At 42.7% G+C, this 20,999-nt stretch overlaps 1 protein-coding gene across 3 annotated transcripts in view; it reads right to left on the bottom strand.

The window, feature by feature from the left end:
• Positions 1 to 16,039, bottom strand: part of EIF2AK3 (eukaryotic translation initiation factor 2 alpha kinase 3) — a 61,387-nt gene extending 45,348 nt beyond the window's left edge. The window contains exons 1-2 of one of the 3 annotated variants that reach the window (XM_074354609.1): positions 15,580 to 16,039; positions 2,143 to 2,272 (exon numbers count right to left, since the gene is read on the bottom strand). In XM_074354609.1, coding sequence (XP_074210710.1) covers positions 2,143 to 2,272; positions 15,580 to 15,884 — 435 coding nt within the window. In that variant the 5' untranslated portion in view covers positions 15,885 to 16,039. Of the gene's footprint in view, positions 1 to 658; positions 684 to 2,142; positions 2,273 to 15,579 lie in introns of those variants that run through there. The other 2 variants (XM_010958963.3, XM_074354608.1) reach the window with 2 other exon arrangements.
• Between the last annotated feature and the right edge of the window lie 4,960 nt (positions 16,040 to 20,999).

Raw genomic sequence — 20,999 nt, 5'->3', positions numbered from 1 at the left:
AAATGACACCAGCAGAGCAACCTCAGGAGGACAGCTGTGAGGATTACACTGTGTGTCAAGTACATGGCGTGTACATTACAGCTCCGGGAACAACATTATCATAGCATATCTACACGGTAAACATACAGTCTCGAGAAATGGTCCCAAGAACTTGGGGCAATAGTAAAATCTAGTAAAAATTTTTGCATGTGTGTAAAGTAGAAAATTAAAATCTAGGTAATGCAAAGAGGTCTAGGCCCTCTTTCCCTGCAATGGAAGGTGGTCAGTGAGCTCTTCATTTATCATGTAAAGGTGACACAAACTTTTAAAGTATGCTTGCGATTCAACGTTTCAAAGCACTCCACCCAAAGGATCTACGGTTGGGGGTGAGTGGGAAAAAGGACACTTAAAATAAGAAAGTTCTAATAAACTACAGAAAATGGTAAGGACTGGGGACGATGAGAAAACTGAACTGTAGTTTTAAAATCAGCAAATATAACTGCTATTCATAAAAAAATCTTCGAGTTTGACTAGCTGCTTATAGTTTAAACATACTCAGTGGCACGCGGGTGATTACAACTATTTGTCACACCATGCAACTTATCTTTTTGTGAGTGTGCATGTGTTAGTCTGTAAGAACACACATGCTTTGCACCACTACAGCACACTGTAATATTACCTCAAATGTAGCCGCTTACAATCTTCGGATTTTGCTCATCACCTTTTCTGTCTAGTTTAAAAATAAAGCAAAACGTCCGTTCCCAAGCACACTCCCAGCAGAACACAAACACGTGACTATTCAGTTTGAGTCGTAATTCACTTGACTGTTACGCCCGAAATTTTTTTTACATTACATTTTCTGTGCAAATTCTTTTACATTCAAGCGTTTTATGTAATTTACGGTCAAGTTGCTATTTGTATTAATAATTCACAATTCAAGAGAAGTTCACTCTTTTCAACAGGTGTTGTCGCTATACTGTCCGATAAGCAGTAGGCATTCTGGAAGCCTAGTCAAGGCTTAGCATACAGCGAGGGGGGAGGGTGGGCAGTGCCATCCCCCACGTTCCTGCCTGGGTGCTCCAGAAAGAATCCAGGCCGGGTTTACTAGAGAGCAGATGGGTCTGGTAGCAGTCTTCCCATCAGATAATTCCATCACCACCAATCAGATCTTTCTCAAGCCCCTGGTGTTAGGTTTTGTCTTTTCCAAACTTGATACGAGCTCAGAAGCTTTTTGAAAGGGAAAGATTGACGAGGATGGGGGAAAGGCATACCCTAGGGAGGGCCCTTTGGGAAGAATTTGGCAAGGCTGAAGGCTGAGGGTATTCTGGAGAACAGGTGGTTCTTCCAGGTCAGCCGTTACAACTCAAAAGAGGGACTTACTTTAAACGATTTAAACAAGAGAGTGAACCTCCAGAAAAGGATAACGATTTAATCTACCAGAGTCAAGACCAAAGGGGAGGAAATAAACTTCTCTTCTTTAATCACCGTCCCTCAACCCTCCTCCCCATCAAGGCAATGCCCTTATTTTCCTGATGGGGACAGTAAAGCTCTGAGGGGCTAATTCACCTGCCCAAGTTTTGGAAGCATGTGCCAGAAGAGTAATGGAATCAAGGTCTCCTCCTCTCTCTCTCTTTTTTTTTTTTTTTGCAAATAATCTAATTTGTCTAAAATTACACGCCAAGAGAATTTCAGATGAATTATGTTTACAATTAGGATGTAGAACTGAGGGAAAACATAGGGAATAATTTCTATTAAAACACAGTTACTTATATTTGTTTTATTATTTCTAGGAATCTTGTGGTGATAATGATGATAGTAATAATAATAATTAATAATAGGAAAGAAATGATGATCATTTTACAGCTCAGAGAATGAACTACTTTGATATAGCAGATAATATCCTCAGTTACTTATTTGTATGATTAACTCATTTCGTGCCCAAAACAGTCCTAAGAAGTAGGTGACATCACCCAACTCGTTTTACAGGAGGGGAGCTAAGGAATAGAAAAGCCAAGTACATGTCCCTCGTCAGGGACAGACAGGCCCCACACCTAGGCGATGAGACTTGAGCCCCCTGCTCTATAAGCAAATCCCTACCATTAACAGCAGTCACTGCTCATTTTAACTGAGTTTTCCGGTCAACACGCAATAGAAGATTCTTACCTCTGGTTTGCTAAGGCTGGATGACACCAAGGAACCGGATCCCACGTCCAAATCCCACTGCTTTTTACCACGATTCTCAGGATCCAAGGCAGCGATTCGGCCATCTAAAGTGCTGATAATCACTAATGATCTGCAGATTTCAAAATTAATAGGACGGAGTTAAAAAGATGACTAAGACATATGCTCAAAAGAAAAGCAGCCTCTCCCCGGGCCTCTATCTCTAAGTGAGAAGGCGGGGAGCCCACCTCCTCAGGACACTTGCGGTTTCTCCATCACTATCTGTCTTGAGCCCTGCGAGACAAGTGCACTCTGCTTTTTATCTGTTTATGTCACGTACGAAAAGCCCCCCAAATAGAATATGTATGTGTGTGTGTAACTGAATCACTTTGCTATACACCTGAAACTAACACAACATTATAAACCAACCAGACGTCAATAAATTTTTTTTTCTGTAAATCTTAACTGCTCTAAAAAGTAAAATGTACTAGGGGAAAAAAAAAAAAAAAAAAGAAGCCCCAGATTCTCAGGTCGCCTCTCATTCCCACACTCTAAACCCCACATGGAACTCCGCATTTCCTGCTCTGTCCTCCACTCTTGTTTCCCCGACTCCTGACACCTCCCCCCTGAAACAGTCTCCCCTGAAAGGTCACTTACCTTCCTGCTCTAATAGAAACCTGGCTCTCCCTGAGGACACTGCTTCAGAAGCCATGAGAATTCTTTTCTCATGACCCTCACTGGGCCCAGGGATGGTGTCAGTGTACTTCTTGTACGTCGCTACCATTTCCAGACTACGCTCTAATCTCTCCTCTCTAGGAATCCCCAGGACCCCTTCATCCACTAGCCCTCCTAATAAATGTCTACCCACCCTTGGGTCGCTAGCCTCATTCTCTGAGGATTTTGGTTCCTGGTTGGCTATCACTATAACATAATCTTTGGGTTTTCATTATCTGTTACCTATCACAACTTCCCTGTCCCACTGACATTTCAAGCACCCCATCCCCAGCCACCAACCCCCCTTTCCCAGCTCACTTCCTCTACTTCCCCAACTCCAACAATCCTCTGGCCCCACCAGAACCTATCAGTCTTTGATCTGACTGTTACCCTGAACTTCACCATCATTAGGCCTTCCCTTCTTTCTTATCCAGTTTAAATTTCATCGTCCTTCATTTTAAGCACTTTCTTGCCCACACCCTCAAATCCCCTACTCTCTCTCTCTCACACACACAAGCTCGACTAGCAGAACTCCAACCAGGTTAAATTCAACTTTCTGCCCTTTCTCATTCTTGCCTCTGTGCAGTTGAAGAAAATCATGGCCATGCTACCTGGTCTCCCTTTCATCATGACCATCAACATCAAAAGGGCCATGAATGATGCTCAAGGATCATAACATGCGTCCCCAGTCTATCCACTCTCCCACTGTCCTAGGTCAACTATTTCACTTTGCCTTTTCCCTCAAACTTCCAATACCATCTCTTCCAAGCTTGTGCATCCCAGGGACTGTGCTACCTAAATATGTGTTTACTGAGGAAAATGGAAATAATCAAAAGAGATCCCACCATTGCATCTCTCCATTTATCAGCACTTGGGCCCATGAATCTGCCTCCCCTCTTCTTGCTGCAGGTAAATTGTCCACGTCCCCCTCCACTGAGACAGAAGGGAAGGGGGCAGGACACAACCATTAAAAGAATGACATAGCCATTGAGGATCTGCCATAAACTGGTTAGAACCAAGTAGCTCCAAGATGGCAAAAGATTCAACTTCCAGTACACCGTGAGCCTCCACGTAAGCTCATTGTAATACATCAGCATGCTAAATGACAGGCTCACTCAATATGAAATTAGCCAGCCAATAAAAACTAACCACCCCCACTTTCAGTGGAGTAAGGTGTGAAAGTAAGAGTGAGGTAGGGATGCAGAGAAAAACAAGTCAAAGAGAAAGAAGATGTTGCGGGAGAGTGGGTTCCTGTCTCGTGCAGGAAAGAATTCAGGAGCGAGCCATAGTAAAGTGAAAGCAAGTTTATTTAGAGAGATAACACATTCCATGGACAGAATGTAGCCCATCTCAAAAGGGAGGGCAGCCCCAGGGCATGGGGATGTCTTGGAAAGTGAGAGTGGCCCGAGGTGTGGGGGTGGTTAGTTTATATAGGCTGGGTAATTTCATAGGCTAACAGGTGGGGATTCATTCCAATGGTTTTCAGGGAGGGAGTGGGGATTTTCAGGAATTGGACCCCACCCACTTTTTGGCCTTTTATAGTCAGCCTGGGAACTGTCATGGCACCTGTGTGTGTGCCATTTAGCATGTTGACGTATTACAATGAGCCTGTAATGAGGCTCAAGGTCTACTGGAAGTCGAATCTTCTGCCATCTTGGGGCTACTTGTTTCTAACCAGTTTATGTCAGATCCTCAACAGCTATGTCTTTCTTTTAATGGTTGTGCCCTTCCTTCCCTCTTCCCTTGTCTCACCACTACCAACACTTCCACTTAGGCAATAGATCTCTCCCCATACATACATGAGGACTCACTCCTCAAAAATCTCTCCTCTTGCTCTCCCATCAATTATTCCCTCTCTACCACAGCACTCCCCTCAGTCTTCAAACCTGCCATTATTTCCCTCAACTTAAAAAATGAACCAGATCAAACAGTCTGAACCACTCTCCCAGCTCCAGCTTCCAATCCATTTCCACTCCTCCTGCCCTCTGCCATCCACTCTGCGCATGGTTTCCAGGGCACCATCCACTCCTGATTCTTTTTCTCTTAGTTCTGTGCTTCTCTTTCTCAGTTTCATCTTCTGGTCCCGCCTCATTGCTCCAATGTCTTAAAATATTCTCTGCCTACGTGTACTTTTCTTTGGTGGTTTTAGCCAGTCTCATAGATTAAAATGTCATCTATCAACTGGCCAATTCTGAATTTACATCCCTGAACTCTGAACGTAACTGCCTACCAGATTTAGATCGTCTGTTAGACAGGCTTCTCAAAGTCCACAGATCCAAAATCAACGCCCCTAGACTGACACTCCCAATTCCTCAAACACATCATGCATGATTTTCCCTCAGGGCCTTTGCAACCACTGTTCTTTCACATCCTGGAACATATGCCCCCACATACATAACAGGCTCTCAATCAATATTTGTGGAATGAAGCAATGTATTGAACACTGGTTCTAGGAATTTGTTAGGTATATCTGTCTGCTTCTCAAAGACCATGCAGATTCCAAGCAAGTGTAGTTATGTTCCTGGTTAGGATTATAAAATACAACCTTTATCTATTTGACTTCATATACAATGTATACAAATTCAAAGTAAAGCTACAAGTTGACCAAGACAAACCAGTTCAAGTAAAACTCACTGAAAACCTTTCAAAGAATTTAATTGTTTAGCAAATGAATACATTTATCAAGAGAATGAAAGGGTTACTTTAGTTCTTCAACTATATACTAATCCCTCACTTTGAAGTTTTCACATGGTAACTCTTAGTCTAATTTGTGAAAAGAGTTTCCCACACTACAAACTAGTCATTTTAGACAACAAACCAAAAGAAAGGGAACAACTCGACTCCCCTCCCCACACAATTATCCTGCATTCTACAGAGATCTACTGGGAGCTGGAGGAAGAGAAGGATAATGCAAGCTAAAAATTATATTATAATGAAGGGTATAAAAAATTCATACCTTAGATGTGCCAATTTACAAGTAAAAGCAACAGAATCTAATTCAGTTAGAGATAAAGAGCTCAGAGCCAAGTTCACTCTTTCCTAGTCCCACTGCAGAAACACCTCATTTTTCTGTTCAATAATAATGAACCATAAATAGTGGAATGAAAAACACTCTAATTGAGACAAAACTTAGTATAAACAAAGTGCTAACCCAGGAAAAATTCAGGTGACTACTGGAACACTTCAGATACTATTTTTTTTAGAAATTCAGAACCAACATTTTTCATTTGTCATGCTCAGTTTTCTACTTATAGCTTCACAAAGCTATCTTTTTTTTTTTTTTTTTGGAATATGTAGTTATTTGCGCTAGAGGTATATTCAGGAAAGAATGATAAAATTCTAGCTCTGAAAACAAGGAAAAATCTAACAATAAGATACACATACGTCTTATGTGTATATAAGAGAACATTTTACTAAGTAATTTGGAGTTTAATATCCAACTATCCTTTCAGTGTTCTGTGGGGTGCTTTTAACTGAGTCAAATATTCTGCTTATTAAGATAAACAAGATCTTTTCAGATGATGAACTACTATATTGAGAAAGCACGTGTGAATTTGAGCAATAATTAAAAGAAATACAAACATGCAGGCAGGAACAATTCAGTACCTCACTCTATTAGCTACTGTTGCTATTTAGTGGAATCTGGTTCTTAGAGGAGTGTATCCTTAATTATTTTAACCCTTCTTAAGGGGAATAACAGAAAAATCACCTAACAAACTCTGTCAGGTGTCAAAAAGAAAATTCTTCATCCTCGTCTGCCACAAGCTGGTAATACTCACCTTGGGCTCCTTCCCAAGCACGTCTCTGGAACGGACTTTCCCTTCTGCTGTGGCTGCAACTGAACAGCGCCAGCAGGTATGTTATGACTTAAACTGTTACACCTTATCACATTCTTGGAGAGATGCTATCGACATACTGTTGGTTCAGAGAAGCATCAAGGAGACAGATACCGCTGAAAAACTAAGTCCCCGGGCTGAATGTAAAGCACAACCAGAGGTCACAGTAAGATATGGTATTTAGAGCAAACATCAATTTGAGATGGATAATGAGCCCTCCTGCCTCCCCCCCCCAAAATAGGGAGAATATAAGCCCATTCATCTCCCCACGATCCACTTGCCCTATTTTGAGATTTCTATGAACAAGATGAAAAACTCAACTTATTTAAGAATCAAAGAAACTGCAGAGGCAGCAATTCCAGGGGAGAGACTTGGAGCTTTGAAGTCAGACCTGTGGGCACATCCCCAGGGCTTCATTCAACTTGCTTTTTCATGGGTGAAACACGACTATTTCACCCAGCTCAGCAGGACTCAAATCTGGCCATCAAAATAATCTGGAGCACTTGTTAAAAACCAGTAAAGGTTCACAGGTCCCATCTCCAGAAGAGGGTTGTGAGATTGTAGCTTAAAAAAAAAAATCCATTACATGAATGCAGAAGTCCTATTGATCAACTCTGCTCAGCTCTTGAAACTTCTCACTTATATGTTGCCTCAGTTTACAAAGGCATTTTGGGATGATTCAACAGCAAGCACTGTTCTCTCACCCATAACCAGATTCTTTGATGCTCATCTCAAAAAAGGTTTGCAATGACCTCTGCCTAATGGCCAGGCCCTCTCCCCTCATCAGGTTCGTCCCGGCGGCAGCAGCAGGAATGGTGGACCAGTCCGCGCCCCCATCCTCACCCATCATTCTGACAGCTCTCCATCTCTAACAAGAAGACCAAGGAGTTCTGGCTTTACCCACAGCCCCCCACTTACTCTATCTGTAATAAAACAGCTCCCTCACCTACATGCATTTCATCTCTCTTGCAACCCTAATTCTGCATTTTTCAGCAGTGCATACTCATCACCTCAAAGCCTTCAGGAAAATTCCCTTCTCTCCCCTGGCTTTCTGCATCCACTGTCACTTAACATCCAAATCACAAATCAAAGCTACTTCCTCCCTCAGACTCTACATTAGACAACAGTCATGCCTTTTTTTTTTTTTTTTTTTTAATGAAATTACTGGAGCTTGGACCGAGGACCTCATGCGTGCTAAGCATGTGCTCTACCACTGAGCTCTACCCTCCCCACCAGTCAGGGGCTCTTGATTCTATTTCTGAAGCTCCCTTTGAATCTTTTCCTTTTTTTAGTACCACTGCCTTTGTCCTACAACAGACTCACATTTCTCATCAGAAAACCTGAAGATTCCTGTCTCTGATCTCCACCACCGCTGCTCTTCTGACAGTTTTGTTTCTACAACAGAGTTCTGATGACCTTCCGAAGGTCCCTGTGCCCAGTGAATAAAAGCCACACCGCCTGGTATGGTACATAATCTAACACGATTTGGCATAACCTAGGCTCCCACTCTTTGGAACAAAGTTGCCTTGTTAATTTGTCTTTTGTCTCCTGTCTTAAATGATTTCATGTGCCCCGAAAACATCCCTTATCATGAATTCTCCCATCCTCAGTGGAACTATTTAAGTACCAATGAAAAGAGTCAAGACTTCTGGGAAGAAATAGCTAAAATTATTAGTTAAGTTTGGTAAAATTCTAGCTTAAAGCTGAGAAACTTGACTTTTTCATTAACCTTCTCCTCATGGAATGTCCCGTTTCCATTAGGTTATTTGAAAGAGATGGACAATCTCAGGGATCTCCTGTATGCAGGCGCACAGGGGTCCAGGAGCCCTGGCTTGGCGACCACCACTCTGAGTCCTTGTTCACATCAGCCCGGCTGCCGAGACCGTCCTTAACATCTCACGTTCAAGGACTCACTCCCTTGACGTCTCCACTCTTTCCACTCACTCCCTCTTATTTACCATCCATTCTAGTTCAGCTAATTCTTTAATACCTGTTCTTTCCCTCTCAAACCTGGGACTCAGGGACAGCCCAGGAGTCATTTATCTACCCTCAGCACCTAGTAGGGTAGAGCCCCTCATAAGATGCAATAAATATCTGCTGAACGGAAAAATCTTGCTAGAACAGATACTAACATTCACATAAAACCAAAACAGAAAAGGAGCTGAGAAAGGTGTGAAGAAAGGCGACTCGCCTAAGGTCATGCACCAAATGAGAGGTTTTGGACAGAAATTTGAAGCTGAAATTTCAGGTTTTTAACTTTAATTCTATTACTCCATTAACCACAAGTTTGCATAAGTGGCAACTACTATATTATTATCATGTGCAGCTTTTATCCCTTCTAGAAATCTCATCAAGATGCCACGTGCCCTGTTATTGCTCTGATTATGCCCTCAACTAAGGCCACAAAGAATACCCAATTTTTAAACATTTTGTTTGCTCTGACTTATGTCAGAATACCTGCCTATTTACAGTAAAGTTTATCAGAGTCTGATAAGTAAATGCTGAATTCCTTCATACGGTAACTTTGAAGGGGCCTTACTGCCTTGATAAATTTCCCATGTGGACCAGAGCAGGTGACAGTAGAACACTGTATCGATTGAAGAGTTTCCACACTAACAACTGTTTATTTTTAAATTGTACATTTCCTTTCTTAGGGAAAATAATTTTCACAAAGTTAAAATTGTGATTTGGTTAAATTTGCTTTTTTGATGTAACCAAGAATCCTCTATCTAAATACACATTCTCACTCAGGGATGCATATATCTGTGTGGTTTTTTAAAAAATTTTTAATTAAAAAAAATTTTTTTTATGGAGGTACTGGGGATTGAACCCAGAACCTCGCACACACTAAGCATATGCTCTGCCACTGAGCTACATATACCCCCACCCTCGGGAAGCATATATTCTTGTTGAAAAACAAACTTACTAATGGGACTTCTTGGTCCTCACCTACTAAGTAAATTTTCAAATCAAACTTCCTTTATTTAAACATATCACAAGACTAACCATGCCCCAAGTCAAAACAAATATAAAGCCAAAAAATTACTAACTGTACTTTATAACTTTGACATGTCAGCTAGACCTTAAAGAAATACAATCTAAGTTTTCAATGTTATAGACCACATGAGAGTGACAGACATCCTCTCCTATTAGATTAAAACATTTTTCAAAGCATTTTTTCTACTTTATTCTAGGAAACATTTTAAATAAAGTGGTTACTGACAAATAGAACAGGGTGAAAAAAAATTAAAAATTAGTCTCCCCCCTCATATTTAGTTCTGAAACCTACCAGGTCTTCTCTCTGTATTTTAAAATGTTTTGTAATAAAAATGTTTCTCTCTTACAAAAAAAGGAAAAAAGCAGATGGAATTCCCAGGCAGTATTTAGGGAATGAGGAGCCTCGGGAGCTCCAGGTCATAGCAGCTGATAAAGAGAGGTCGCCCTCTGTGCCCAGTGTGAATACAGAACAGTTTCCTCAGTCCTGTCACATATCCTATCTAGAGTCCAGGAGTCAATTAAGCTAAAGAGACAATTGTAGACAGGAAGGCTAGTCCATTACTTGCTGGAAGTATGTTTATTTTGGCTTAAAACATGCCTTGAAATTTAAGCATAAATTCTTCTTTAAATGTGACTTCTAACAGCTCATACAACTTAGTAACAAAACAAACAAACAAACAAACAACCCATTCTAAAAGTGGGCAGAAGACCTAAACAAGCAATTCTCCAATGAAGATATATAAATGGCCAATAGGGACATGAACAAATGCCCAATATCACTGATTATCAGAGAAATGCAAATCAAAACAACAGTGAGGTATCACCTCACACCAGTCAGAATGGCCATCATTCAAAAGTCCACAAACAATAAATGCTGGAGAGGGTGTGGAGAAAAGGGAACCCTCCCACACTGCTGGTGGAAATGTAGTTTGGTGCAGCCATTACAGAAAACAGTAAGGAGAGTCCACAAAAGATTAAAAATAGACTTACCCTATGATCCAGCAGTTTCACTCCTGGGCATATATCCAGAGGAAACTCTAATTCGAAAAGATACATGCACCCCAATGTTCATAGCAGCACTATACACAACAGCCAAGATGTGGAAGCAACCTAAATGTCCATCAACAGATGACAGGATAAAGAAGTGCTGGTATATTTATACAATGGAATATTACTCAGAGATAAAAAAGGATAAAATAATGCCATTTGCAGCAACATGGATGGACCTGGAGATCGTCATTCTAAGTGAAGTTAGCCAGAAAGAGAAACAAAAATACCATATGAGATCACTTACATGTAGAATAAAAAAAAAAAAGACACATATGAACTTATTAACAAAACAGAAATAGACTCACAGACCTAGAAAACAAACTTATAGTTACCAGGAGGGAAAGGTGGTGGGAAGGGATAAACTGGGAGTTTGAGATTTGCAAATACTAACCACTATATATAAAATAGATAAACAACAAGTTTCTACTGTAAACTCAATAACTTGTAGTAACCTATAATGAAAAAGAATATGAAAAGGAATATATGTGTGTATATGTATGAATGAAACATCATTCTGTAAACCAGAAATTGACACAACATTGTACACTGATTATACTTCAATTTAAAAAAGACTGTCATATTGGGGAGGGAATAGCTCAAGTGGTAAAGTGTGTGCTTAGCATGCAAGAGGTCCTGGGTTCAATTCCCAGGACCTCCTCCAAGAATAAATAAATAAACCTAATTACCTCCCCCTCCCCCTCCCAAAAAGACTATCATAAATGTGATTTTTAGTCAACTTTATAAGTCTAGGGTCAGAAAAGTGAGCAGATGACTGAGTTCCCTTTCAATGCTGTATCCTGAGATTCTATTATTCAATGGTCATTTTAGTTAAAAAAAAATAAAAGCTTGATTATAAATCTAAAAATCTGAGGGACATCAGATTTCTGTACCACTGATTCAGATCAGATCAGTTTCTAAAAGGACAGAAAGGAGAAAGAGTTAAAGAGGAATATAGTCATCTTACACTTGTAAAGTATTTTTGTGTTACCTCATAAAATCCACATATTTTGGTTTACAGATGCACAGATTGCAGAAGCAGCATAGATTAATGTCAAATTTAGTAATACTTTTGTTAGAGGGGAATTTGAGGCAGAAGAAAAGGAACAGATACTTTACAGGATAGTGACACAGTTAAAACTAGGCCTTCACAGCTTCTGAGGTTGTCAGGTGTCCAGATGAAAATGTCCATCCCGTCACAAGAAGCCCAAGTGACACTCTGCAATTGGCTATTTGTGCTGGAGTCGGAAATGTGGTAACTCGTAACTTACGCCAACATGCATAAAACCTAACGGTGAGCTGAGATTTCAACTTCCTTCCCAACTTTCTGCAATGACCATCTCATTTAAATTCCAACTAAATGTAACGTTTAACAGAAGAAGCGCTGACAAGACTGCTACCAGAAAAACAGGTTACTTTTTAGAGAAAAAAAATAATTTATTCACTCATTCACATGCTTGAGATGCAGAGTAAGCATTTAGACTGAAACCAATGAAAATTCCATCAAGAGAGGGAATAAAAGTGAACCAGAGAGTCTCTTATCACTTCCTGGGCATCAAAAGATAACACGCAAAAAACAAAGATCTTAATTCCCCATCTCCCTCTTTTAAAAACAGTTTTGCAAGGACAGTAGTTCTTCACAGCTGTTTGTAATAAATGCTTGGTTAATCCAAATTTGTCCCCTTAATCCTTCTTTAGATAAACAGAATATTGGTCTATTATTATAGAACTGATATTCTCTTTTTTTTTTTTTTAACTTTTTTCTAAAGAGCACTGAGAAAATAAGTTTTATAAACTTTGCATACTTATCCTGTGTTGATTCTATCAATTTACTTACTCAAGGCTTCTCAAACTTTCCACACCATCCTAAGCTAGCAGGCAGACCCCTCAACCCTGGCCTCTCTCTTCCTAGCCAGGTCTGTTTGCCAGAAATCATTTACTCCCCGCCAGGCTAAATTCCTCTATTTTCACTCTTCTTTTTTCTGAGGAAGACGTGGTCCCCCTTCTTGCCAACTACCTTCACCTCCTCTTTTATTTCTTCCTTTTCAACCTGTCGGTACAGGCTTCCTGCCTCTGCATGTACAAATAAGATGAGAGGTCCCCTCAGCTTTCACAGTGCGGCGGGGAGGAAGTGGGGCCGAAAAGAATGAATCTTTAACCTCTGGCCATCTGAGTAGCATCTGGTGCTTTACTGAAATCCTTTAAAGTGTCCTCATTTGCCAAACCCCTCATCTTCTCAGTCCTCACCCTACGCCTCCAACCTAGCCAGCTCTATTTCTGTCTCCTTTGCTGGCTCATCTTGTCTGAAATACAAGGCATTTCCTGAGGATTTTATCACGAGCCTCTTCTCACAGTTTCAACCGCTTACCCTGACATCTCTCCCACGGCAGTCACTCATTTCCACCTTCCGAGTCTCTTCCTCTGGATGTCCTGCCTGCACCTCCAAGTCACCAGGTCCAACACGAAACCTCTTACCTTTTCCTCCCTGCTCCCCCTAATCTCCCAATTTTCCCACTTCGTCTCTCACCTTCCAGCCACCCAGGCTCAGTCTTTGGACAGCAGTTCCCAGGGCGGAGGAATCCATTCTTTCGCCGGGAACCGAGATTCTGCCTCCAACTTCTCAAATCTACCGCCTCTGTTCTAGCTCCACCCGACAGTCCGCCTCTCATCTGCGCTGCTCTCACGCATTCCTTTTGGTAGCCTCACTTCAAGTTTTCAGTACACACAGTATGGCCGGAGAACTATTCCTTAAGCACGAACTTGAACCCGGCCTGGCATTCGAGATATTGTACACAACGCTCCTCAAACTGTAATGTGTGTGAATCACATGCTGATCTTGTTAAACCGCAGATACTCATTCAGCGGGTCTGGGTGGCGCCGATCCCGGATTTCTAACATGTTCCCAGGTGATGACGATGTTACTAGCCTAAGGCTGTGTATATACACAATAGGGCCCCAACCTATTTTTCTGTCTTCTCTTCATCTTCTGCGCCTCCCTGCCCGGCACACCTGGATGTACGTCTGTATCTCTCATACACACAGGTCACACACACACACACACACGATGTACACAACAGAATGATGTTCCCTACACATTCCTTCCAGCTTCTGTCCTCTTGCTGTTTCCTCAAGGCCAGCATCTGCCCATCACAATTCTACCCACTTCTCAGGAAACAACTCATTTTGCCAGGATCTTTTCTTATCTTCTCTCCTATCCCATCCCCCGACTACCACCCACTGAAGACCACAAAAGCCTTGGGACACTGAGGGCGCTTAATCTGCATGGCTTCCGCCCTACAGTATCATGGGGGGGGTGTCCTCATTTAACCCTCACTGCTGGACTGCAGGACCCTAGAGGGCAGGGACTACCTAACATCTGGAACCCCGGAACCCCAGGGCATCGCAGGGGCCTTTTAAGTGCCAATGAACACCTCCTGCAGTGGACTTGTATTCACAGAAAAAAAGGAAACATCTTACTGTACTTCATGTAACGCTGAGCAAGTGCATCAGAAGTTTAAGATAACCAAAAAGACTCTTCCTCGATAGCTAGCTCATTAGCAAAACCTATGAGAATTCTGTCAAAAGTTTGCTACTTAAAAAAAAAATCTATATGTAAACATTCACGTGGTGCGTCCAGAATTTTAGTACTTATCCTTTTTCTGGTAGTGTCCAGGCACACCAGATCAAGGTTCTGATATTCCACTGAAAAATTAAATCTAATTTGTCATAATCTAGTATTTACTGCATGGTAAACTTAACAATACTTTCTAATCCAGATTCTAACCCTCCTTGGTTTAATTTACCTAATGCTCCTTTTATCATTCCATTTGTTAAATGGGACCTCACTTTCTCCCCAGGTGTGCTAGGAATAGTTGTCTGCAAAATATTTTACCATTAAAATGCCTTATATTTGTATCCAGACTTTGAAAGGTGCTTTAAAACATGTCTCTTGAGGAAAGGAGGGAATGGCTCAGTAGTAGCATCCATGAAGTTCTGTGTTCAAGCCCTAGTACCTCCCCATTAAATAAATAGATGAATAAATCGAATTACCCCCAAAAATTAATTTAAAAATTAAAACATGTATCTTGAAGTAACCTCTTCAAGGAGGCTAGGCAACTCAATCAAGACAGCCCTATGTTAAATGTTTATATGGTGAACCCTCCAAATATCAAAGAACTGCCAAAAAGAATATACCCATAGCTCTTAAATGTTAGTGTGTTTAAGAATGTCTGGATTTGAATGTCCAGATTCCATGTTCTTACCCTGAGAAAGTCTAATTAAGTAAATCTGGAGTGGGACCTAGGGTCCCCAGCATTCCCAGGCGGTTCTGATGCAGGTGTTCCGCAGATCTCAATTAGAGAAATACTGACCTCAACCCTGGACCGTGGGCACTACTGAGTTGTGTTTAAAGGAAAATGTTGAAATCTCTTTGTAAAGTCCTTTCCCAAAACAGCTGTCACATCAAGCAAAGACATAGGAAAATTCAAGAAAGAAAAGGGGGGGGGAGTGGGGGATGTAAGTTCCTTGGGGGTATGAATAAAGCACGAAAGCAATGAACAAGAGAAAGCGACGTTTCCTGCCATTCTCGGAGCAACCCCAGGCACCTTCAAGAATGCTGCTCGCGCCTGCGAGTGAGGATCGGGCGCCGGGGAGCGGAGCGATGCCCGTCCCTGGTCCAGGGGATGGAAAGGCGGCCCTGCGCTCGCCCCTAAGTCAACAGCCTTCCTCCGTCAGCGAGAGGGCGCAGCCGAGGGGGTACTGCGGCCCCCGATCCTCCGCAGTGCACGCGCATAAACAGGTCGCCTCCCCGGGTCTGCGGTCCCGGAGCTCAGACCCAGCCCCTCACCTGCCGCACGGCCGAAGCTCGGCCTCGTCCTCGGGTTCGGGCTCCCGCTCCTCCTGTTCGCCCGCGGCTGCCGGCAGCGCCTCGGCATCCTCCACTGTCACCTCAGCTGCAGTCACAGCGCCCGCCGCGGGCACCCGCGCGGCCGCGGTGGGAGCGGCCGCCGCCCCCAGGCCGAACGCCGCCTCCGCGGTGGGTGCGGGGATGTCGGAGGCGAGCCGCGCAGCCACGGTCCCAGCCGCGATCCCCAGCAGCAGCGGCAGTAGCAGCGCCCGCGCGAGCGACCCCGGGCGGGTGGCGCGCTCCATCAGCGGCCCGCCCTGCTCGCGGGCATGGAGGTGCAGCCGCCGGTGCCCGCCTCTCCCGCCGCTCCGAGCCCCCGACCAGGGCGAGGACGTGCAAGGGACCCCGCCGCCGCCCCGACTGTCTGAACGGGCAGCCGCTTTCCCCTGGCCACGTCTTAGCCCGGCCTCCGCCACCACCACCTGAGTGACAGCCTCCCTCGGACATCGCCCATTGAGCAAGTTTTCCGTGTATCTGCTCTCGGATTGGCTGCGGCCACCGCCACTCTGGACACCCAGGCTAATCCTGTTGGAGAGGGTGGGCTTTCCCCGGTTGTCAACATCACGCCTGCCAATCAAATTGTATTACCTCAGCCCGAGGCCCGGCCCTCTTCCGGAAGCGGTTACCAATGAGAAGCGCCCCTCCCCTCAGGCTTCTTACCTGACTGGTGAGCGCCGCAGTTCCTAGAGTACTTTTCCCCGGAGCAGATTGGCCAGCGTGTTGTTTGGCCTCGCCCCTCAAAGCGAGGCGCTACAGGAGGCTTGAAGATCATTGGTGGAGGCGGATGCCCCTCAAAAATCTGAGCTAACTTCCTCTTGATTGGTTGGAAGCGGCACTTACTACGTGGCGGATTCTGACTGTGGAGAGAAAGGTCCCAACGGAAAGGGGAGAGTGGGAGGTGAGTCCCTGGTGGCCGGGAGGCGGCCGGCCTTCATGGAGTTACCGCTGTGGTTCTTCTAAAGCCTGGTCTGTTTGGAAAGGCAAAAGAAGAGCAGGAAAAATGAATGACCGCCCAAGACGTGTCGTTCCTAGAAGGGGAAGGGGGACGATGCTGCCTGTGTTCGCGACGGTGCTGGGAATCACAGCTTGTTGGAGATGCTGGTGACCTACAGTGATCCAGTCTACGCGACACGCCCCCTTCCTCGTTATAAACTATAAGGAGCTCAGGTCCAGTGCGCTTACGTACTTTGTCTAAAGTCACAGAGCTGCTTACTTACAGAACCATGACTTGAATCCAAGCCTTCTGACCCTGGTCTGCCATACTTTGTAGCTCACTATAGGGCTAAGAAAGAGAGAAAACTGCAAAAGCCCAAACTGGAGAAGAGCTGAGTGTTCAGCTAAGGCACTGGAACTTTTCATGCAGCAGTTAAGGACACCCTGAAAATTTTTGAGCAAATGAGTGAAGTGGTAAGAGTTTTGGTTTAGGAAGATGGATTCCTCGGAAGTGTTTTCCAAAAGAAGAGCATCAGAGATGATGAGACTAGCTGGGAGGCTCTGGCCCCATCAAAATTCTGAAGATTTATTTTTAAAGGTACTGACATACAAACATTTTTGTTTTTTCTGTCCAAAAGCAAAACAAGCAAAAACCGCGACTTCCCCCTCCACCTCCCACCACATTTCGTTGTTCTTCAGTAGGGCAAAACTCCAAATTCTTTGTCTTCGGTTCCTCTTCTCTCCTTGTCAGACAGACAACGGTCGGGCTTTTGTGCCCATAACTCCACCAGAACTGCTTTTGCTGAGGCTGCCGTTGCTAAATTCAAAAGATAATTTTCCGTCTCCATTTTACCAGCTCTATTTAACCCAGTATATCAGTCTTTCTTGTATAAAACACTTTTCACTCACTGGTTTTCATGCTTCTACCTGGGCCAAATTATAACCCTCATTACCGCCTCATTTTAACTTAATCTTCTCTTTAAATGGCTTCTCTCCAAATAAGTTTACGTTCTGAGGTACTCGGGATGGGGCGGGGGGTAAGGACTTCAACATACGAATTTGAGGGGGAACACAGCTCAGCCTGTAACACCCAGATACTCATGAGACCTGTTCCTTCACTTCCTTCAAGGCTCTATTACCTTCCCAGTGAAGCCTTTCCTGGCCACGCTTTTTAAAATTGAAAACTCCCTCACCTCAATTCCTGAACTCCTCCCCTGCTTTATTTCTCTCCTTGAATCTTAAATACTATAATTTACATATTTTTTTATTGTCTGTCTCCCTCCACTCCTATATAAATTCCGTGAGCATTTACTCATTGATATATTCACAGAGCCTAAAATGGTGCAAGGTGTTTAGTTAAGTGTTGAATAAATATTTGTTGAATGAATGAATGAATACCTGAGGACAGAAGGAAAAGGGATAAAGGGGGAAGGAAGAGACTGTAATTGCTGTAGCTAGAAAGGGATGATTAAGGAAGCAAGACCCCAGAGGACCCGGAGAAAAGAAGGACTGCTGTGCCTTCCATGTTGAAAGCAGAGATTAGAAAGTACCCCTAGAGAATAAATTATTTTGAAATGAAGAGAAAATAGATGAGAGAGCTCAAACGAGTTGATCATTATCTACAAACCGGGAGGGAAGATCTGCCTAAGGGAGAGATTATAGGAAATAATATGAGGAAGGAGTCAGGAAATTAATGTGAGACGAAAAATGATTGTTGACTGCTTGTACTGGTCCATTTGAAATTAGCTAACGTACATATTTTAAAGACCTAGTCTTTATAGTTTTGTAACTTTTTCAAAAAATAATCATGGCATGAACAATTATATGAGCTAAGGAATTAGGAATCTGCTTGCCACCTGTAAATGACAAAGAAGTTTTGTTCATTCATTTATTCATTGGCCATTCTGGGAGTACCACGTGACCACGTGCATGTAATGGGAATAAAGATTGAACAAAACACATGGTTCCTGCCCTTCAGAAGCTTAATATCTATCTTAATAGTTAGGGAGACAGACACTACTTTGGTAATATGTCTATATTATTAAAACCAAGATAAGTGCTATGGTGTAAAAGGCACAGACAAAAGAGCACAGTGGTGGAAAATGTCAGGAGAGTCATTTTATACTCAGGAAAAAAAAAAACATGCAAATATTTCCATTTTGGAAAAAGAAGAGTCCTGAGTCATGGTCAGCTGCCTGGGACAAAATAACTGGGAGGGAAAAGAGAATCTGCCATTCTTAGAACAGCAATGGAGAGTCACAATGACTGCATGGGAGCCCTGGAACATGTGAGCACCTCAAGGAAGGGGAAGAAAATTTGGGACCAGGTGTAATAGCTGATTAGTGAGTCTGAGCCAGGAAAAGAAGCTGGTGCTTTGGAACCTGAGCCAGGACTGCCCAGAACAATTCGGATTTTAAACCTGTGCCTGGTCCAGATCAGGAGAACAGGTCACAGATTTAGCATCATTAGGGTCAGTCCCTTAACAAAGGAAGTCTGTATCCGCTGAGATTGTATTTGGTTGTAATTAACAGAACATCCTGCCAGATAATGGCTGAACCGAGGAAGGGATTTATTTTTCTTACTGACACCACAACTCCACAATTGTTTTATTTAGTCTTAGGCTCCTTCCATTTTTCGTCCTTCGTGTACGACTTTTGTTTCTGGTGCTTGTCATCTCATGATGACAGGATGGTAACCCCAGCATCATTTCTTTATTATAGGCAGGGAAGAGGGGAACCACAGAAGACATTTACTGCCTGAATTTGCCCTCTAGCAGAGAACTTTCCTGAGAACCCCAAGTAGAGGACTTCCACTTATATTTCACAGGTCAAGATCATGTCAAATATTCACCCCAGGCTGCAAGGACAACGTACTGCCGCTGGGAATAAAACTGGGGTCGTGCTATTGAGGATGAAGGCAGGAATTTGTAATCTGCCTGATCGAAGGGCAGGGCATGTACAATAAGCTGTTCTACTGAAAGTGCACGCTTGGATAAGTTTCAACAGGTTCATACACCACAGTCGAGATAACAGAATATTTTCATCATCCTCCAGTGCTTCCTCACATTCCTCTGAAGTTGAGCCCTCCTTTCACCTTCCATCCCACCAGGTAATCACTGATCTGTTTTCAGTCACAGTGGATTTTCTAGAATTTTTAATTAGCTTAATCATACAACATATACTCTCTTTTTTAAGTATATATATATATATATATTATTGAAGTATAGTAAGTTTACAATGTTGTGTTAATTTCTGGTGTACAGCACAATGCTTCAGTCATATATGATCATACATAGATTCGTTTTCACATTCTTTTTCACCATAAGTTACTACAAGATACTGAATATAGTTCCCCGTGTTGTACAATATAAACTTGTTGTTTATTTTATATATAGTAGTTAATATCTGCAAATTTCGAACTCCCAATTTATCCCTTCCCACTTCCTTCCCCCACTGGTAACCATAAGTTTGTTTTCTATGTCTGGGAGTCTGTTTCTGTTTTGTAAATAAGTTCATTTGTGCCTAGTTTATACCAGAGGTCCTTCCCGTTGAAATGTCCTGAGTGTCCATCTCTACTCCCACCAACCCCCAATTCAAGGGCCGTAAATTTCTCCTTTATGGTGTACTAGAAAATTCTTCCTAGCCATTGCAAGTTCATCTCAGCTGCTCGCAGCTCTACTGTGGATGATGGCTACTTCATCGTAGTCACTGCCTGGAGCTCCTGGGCACAGCCCCTGGATAGGAGGCTGCTCTCCACCTCCAGGCTCCCGCTGAGAATTTACTCTCTGAATCCACCTCATAAGACCACATGTGCTGATCTAACTTTACCAAAAGGTTGGGGTAATTAAGGAGGAAAAAGTGGTGATCATTTTGTAATGAACAGAATGATCAAATCACTGTTAATGCACTGTTGTAGGTCAATGATACTACAATAAAAATAAAAAGTTAAATAATTAAAATAAAAAAATTTAAACCAACTATTTTTAGACTTGAATAAATAGTAAAAAGTCATGTTTTGGGTCATGAAATCACACAGTTTTAGACATACTTAAAGTCATAAATCAGAAGCTTCCTAAGTGTACCAGGTGTTGAATGAGTGACATGAAATTTAGAGAGGCAGGTATAGCTCAGTGGTAGAGCGCGTGCTTAGCCTGCAGGAAGTCGTGGGTTCAATCCCAGCTACCTCTATTAACAAATAAATAAAATGTATTATTGAAAAAGAAAGATTTCAGACCACTTCTTTGAGGTACTGATTAGCTTATGGATTTCCGGGTATTTAATAAATTTGTCAGAAATTTTTTAAAAAGAGGAAAGAACCCCCAAAGTTCAACCCATCATAAGGTCTCTCACATGCATTCCTCTGTTCATAACCTTGCTCTCCCCTCATTTTCCTCTATCTCGGGGATGCCTTACTTTTGCTAATTTTTC

Source organism: Camelus bactrianus, chromosome 28 (genome assembly GCF_048773025.1).
Source record: "Camelus bactrianus isolate YW-2024 breed Bactrian camel chromosome 28, ASM4877302v1, whole genome shotgun sequence".
Lineage (NCBI taxonomy): Eukaryota > Metazoa > Chordata > Mammalia > Artiodactyla > Camelidae > Camelus > Camelus bactrianus.
This window is presented reverse-complemented; position numbering and strand designations above follow the sequence as displayed.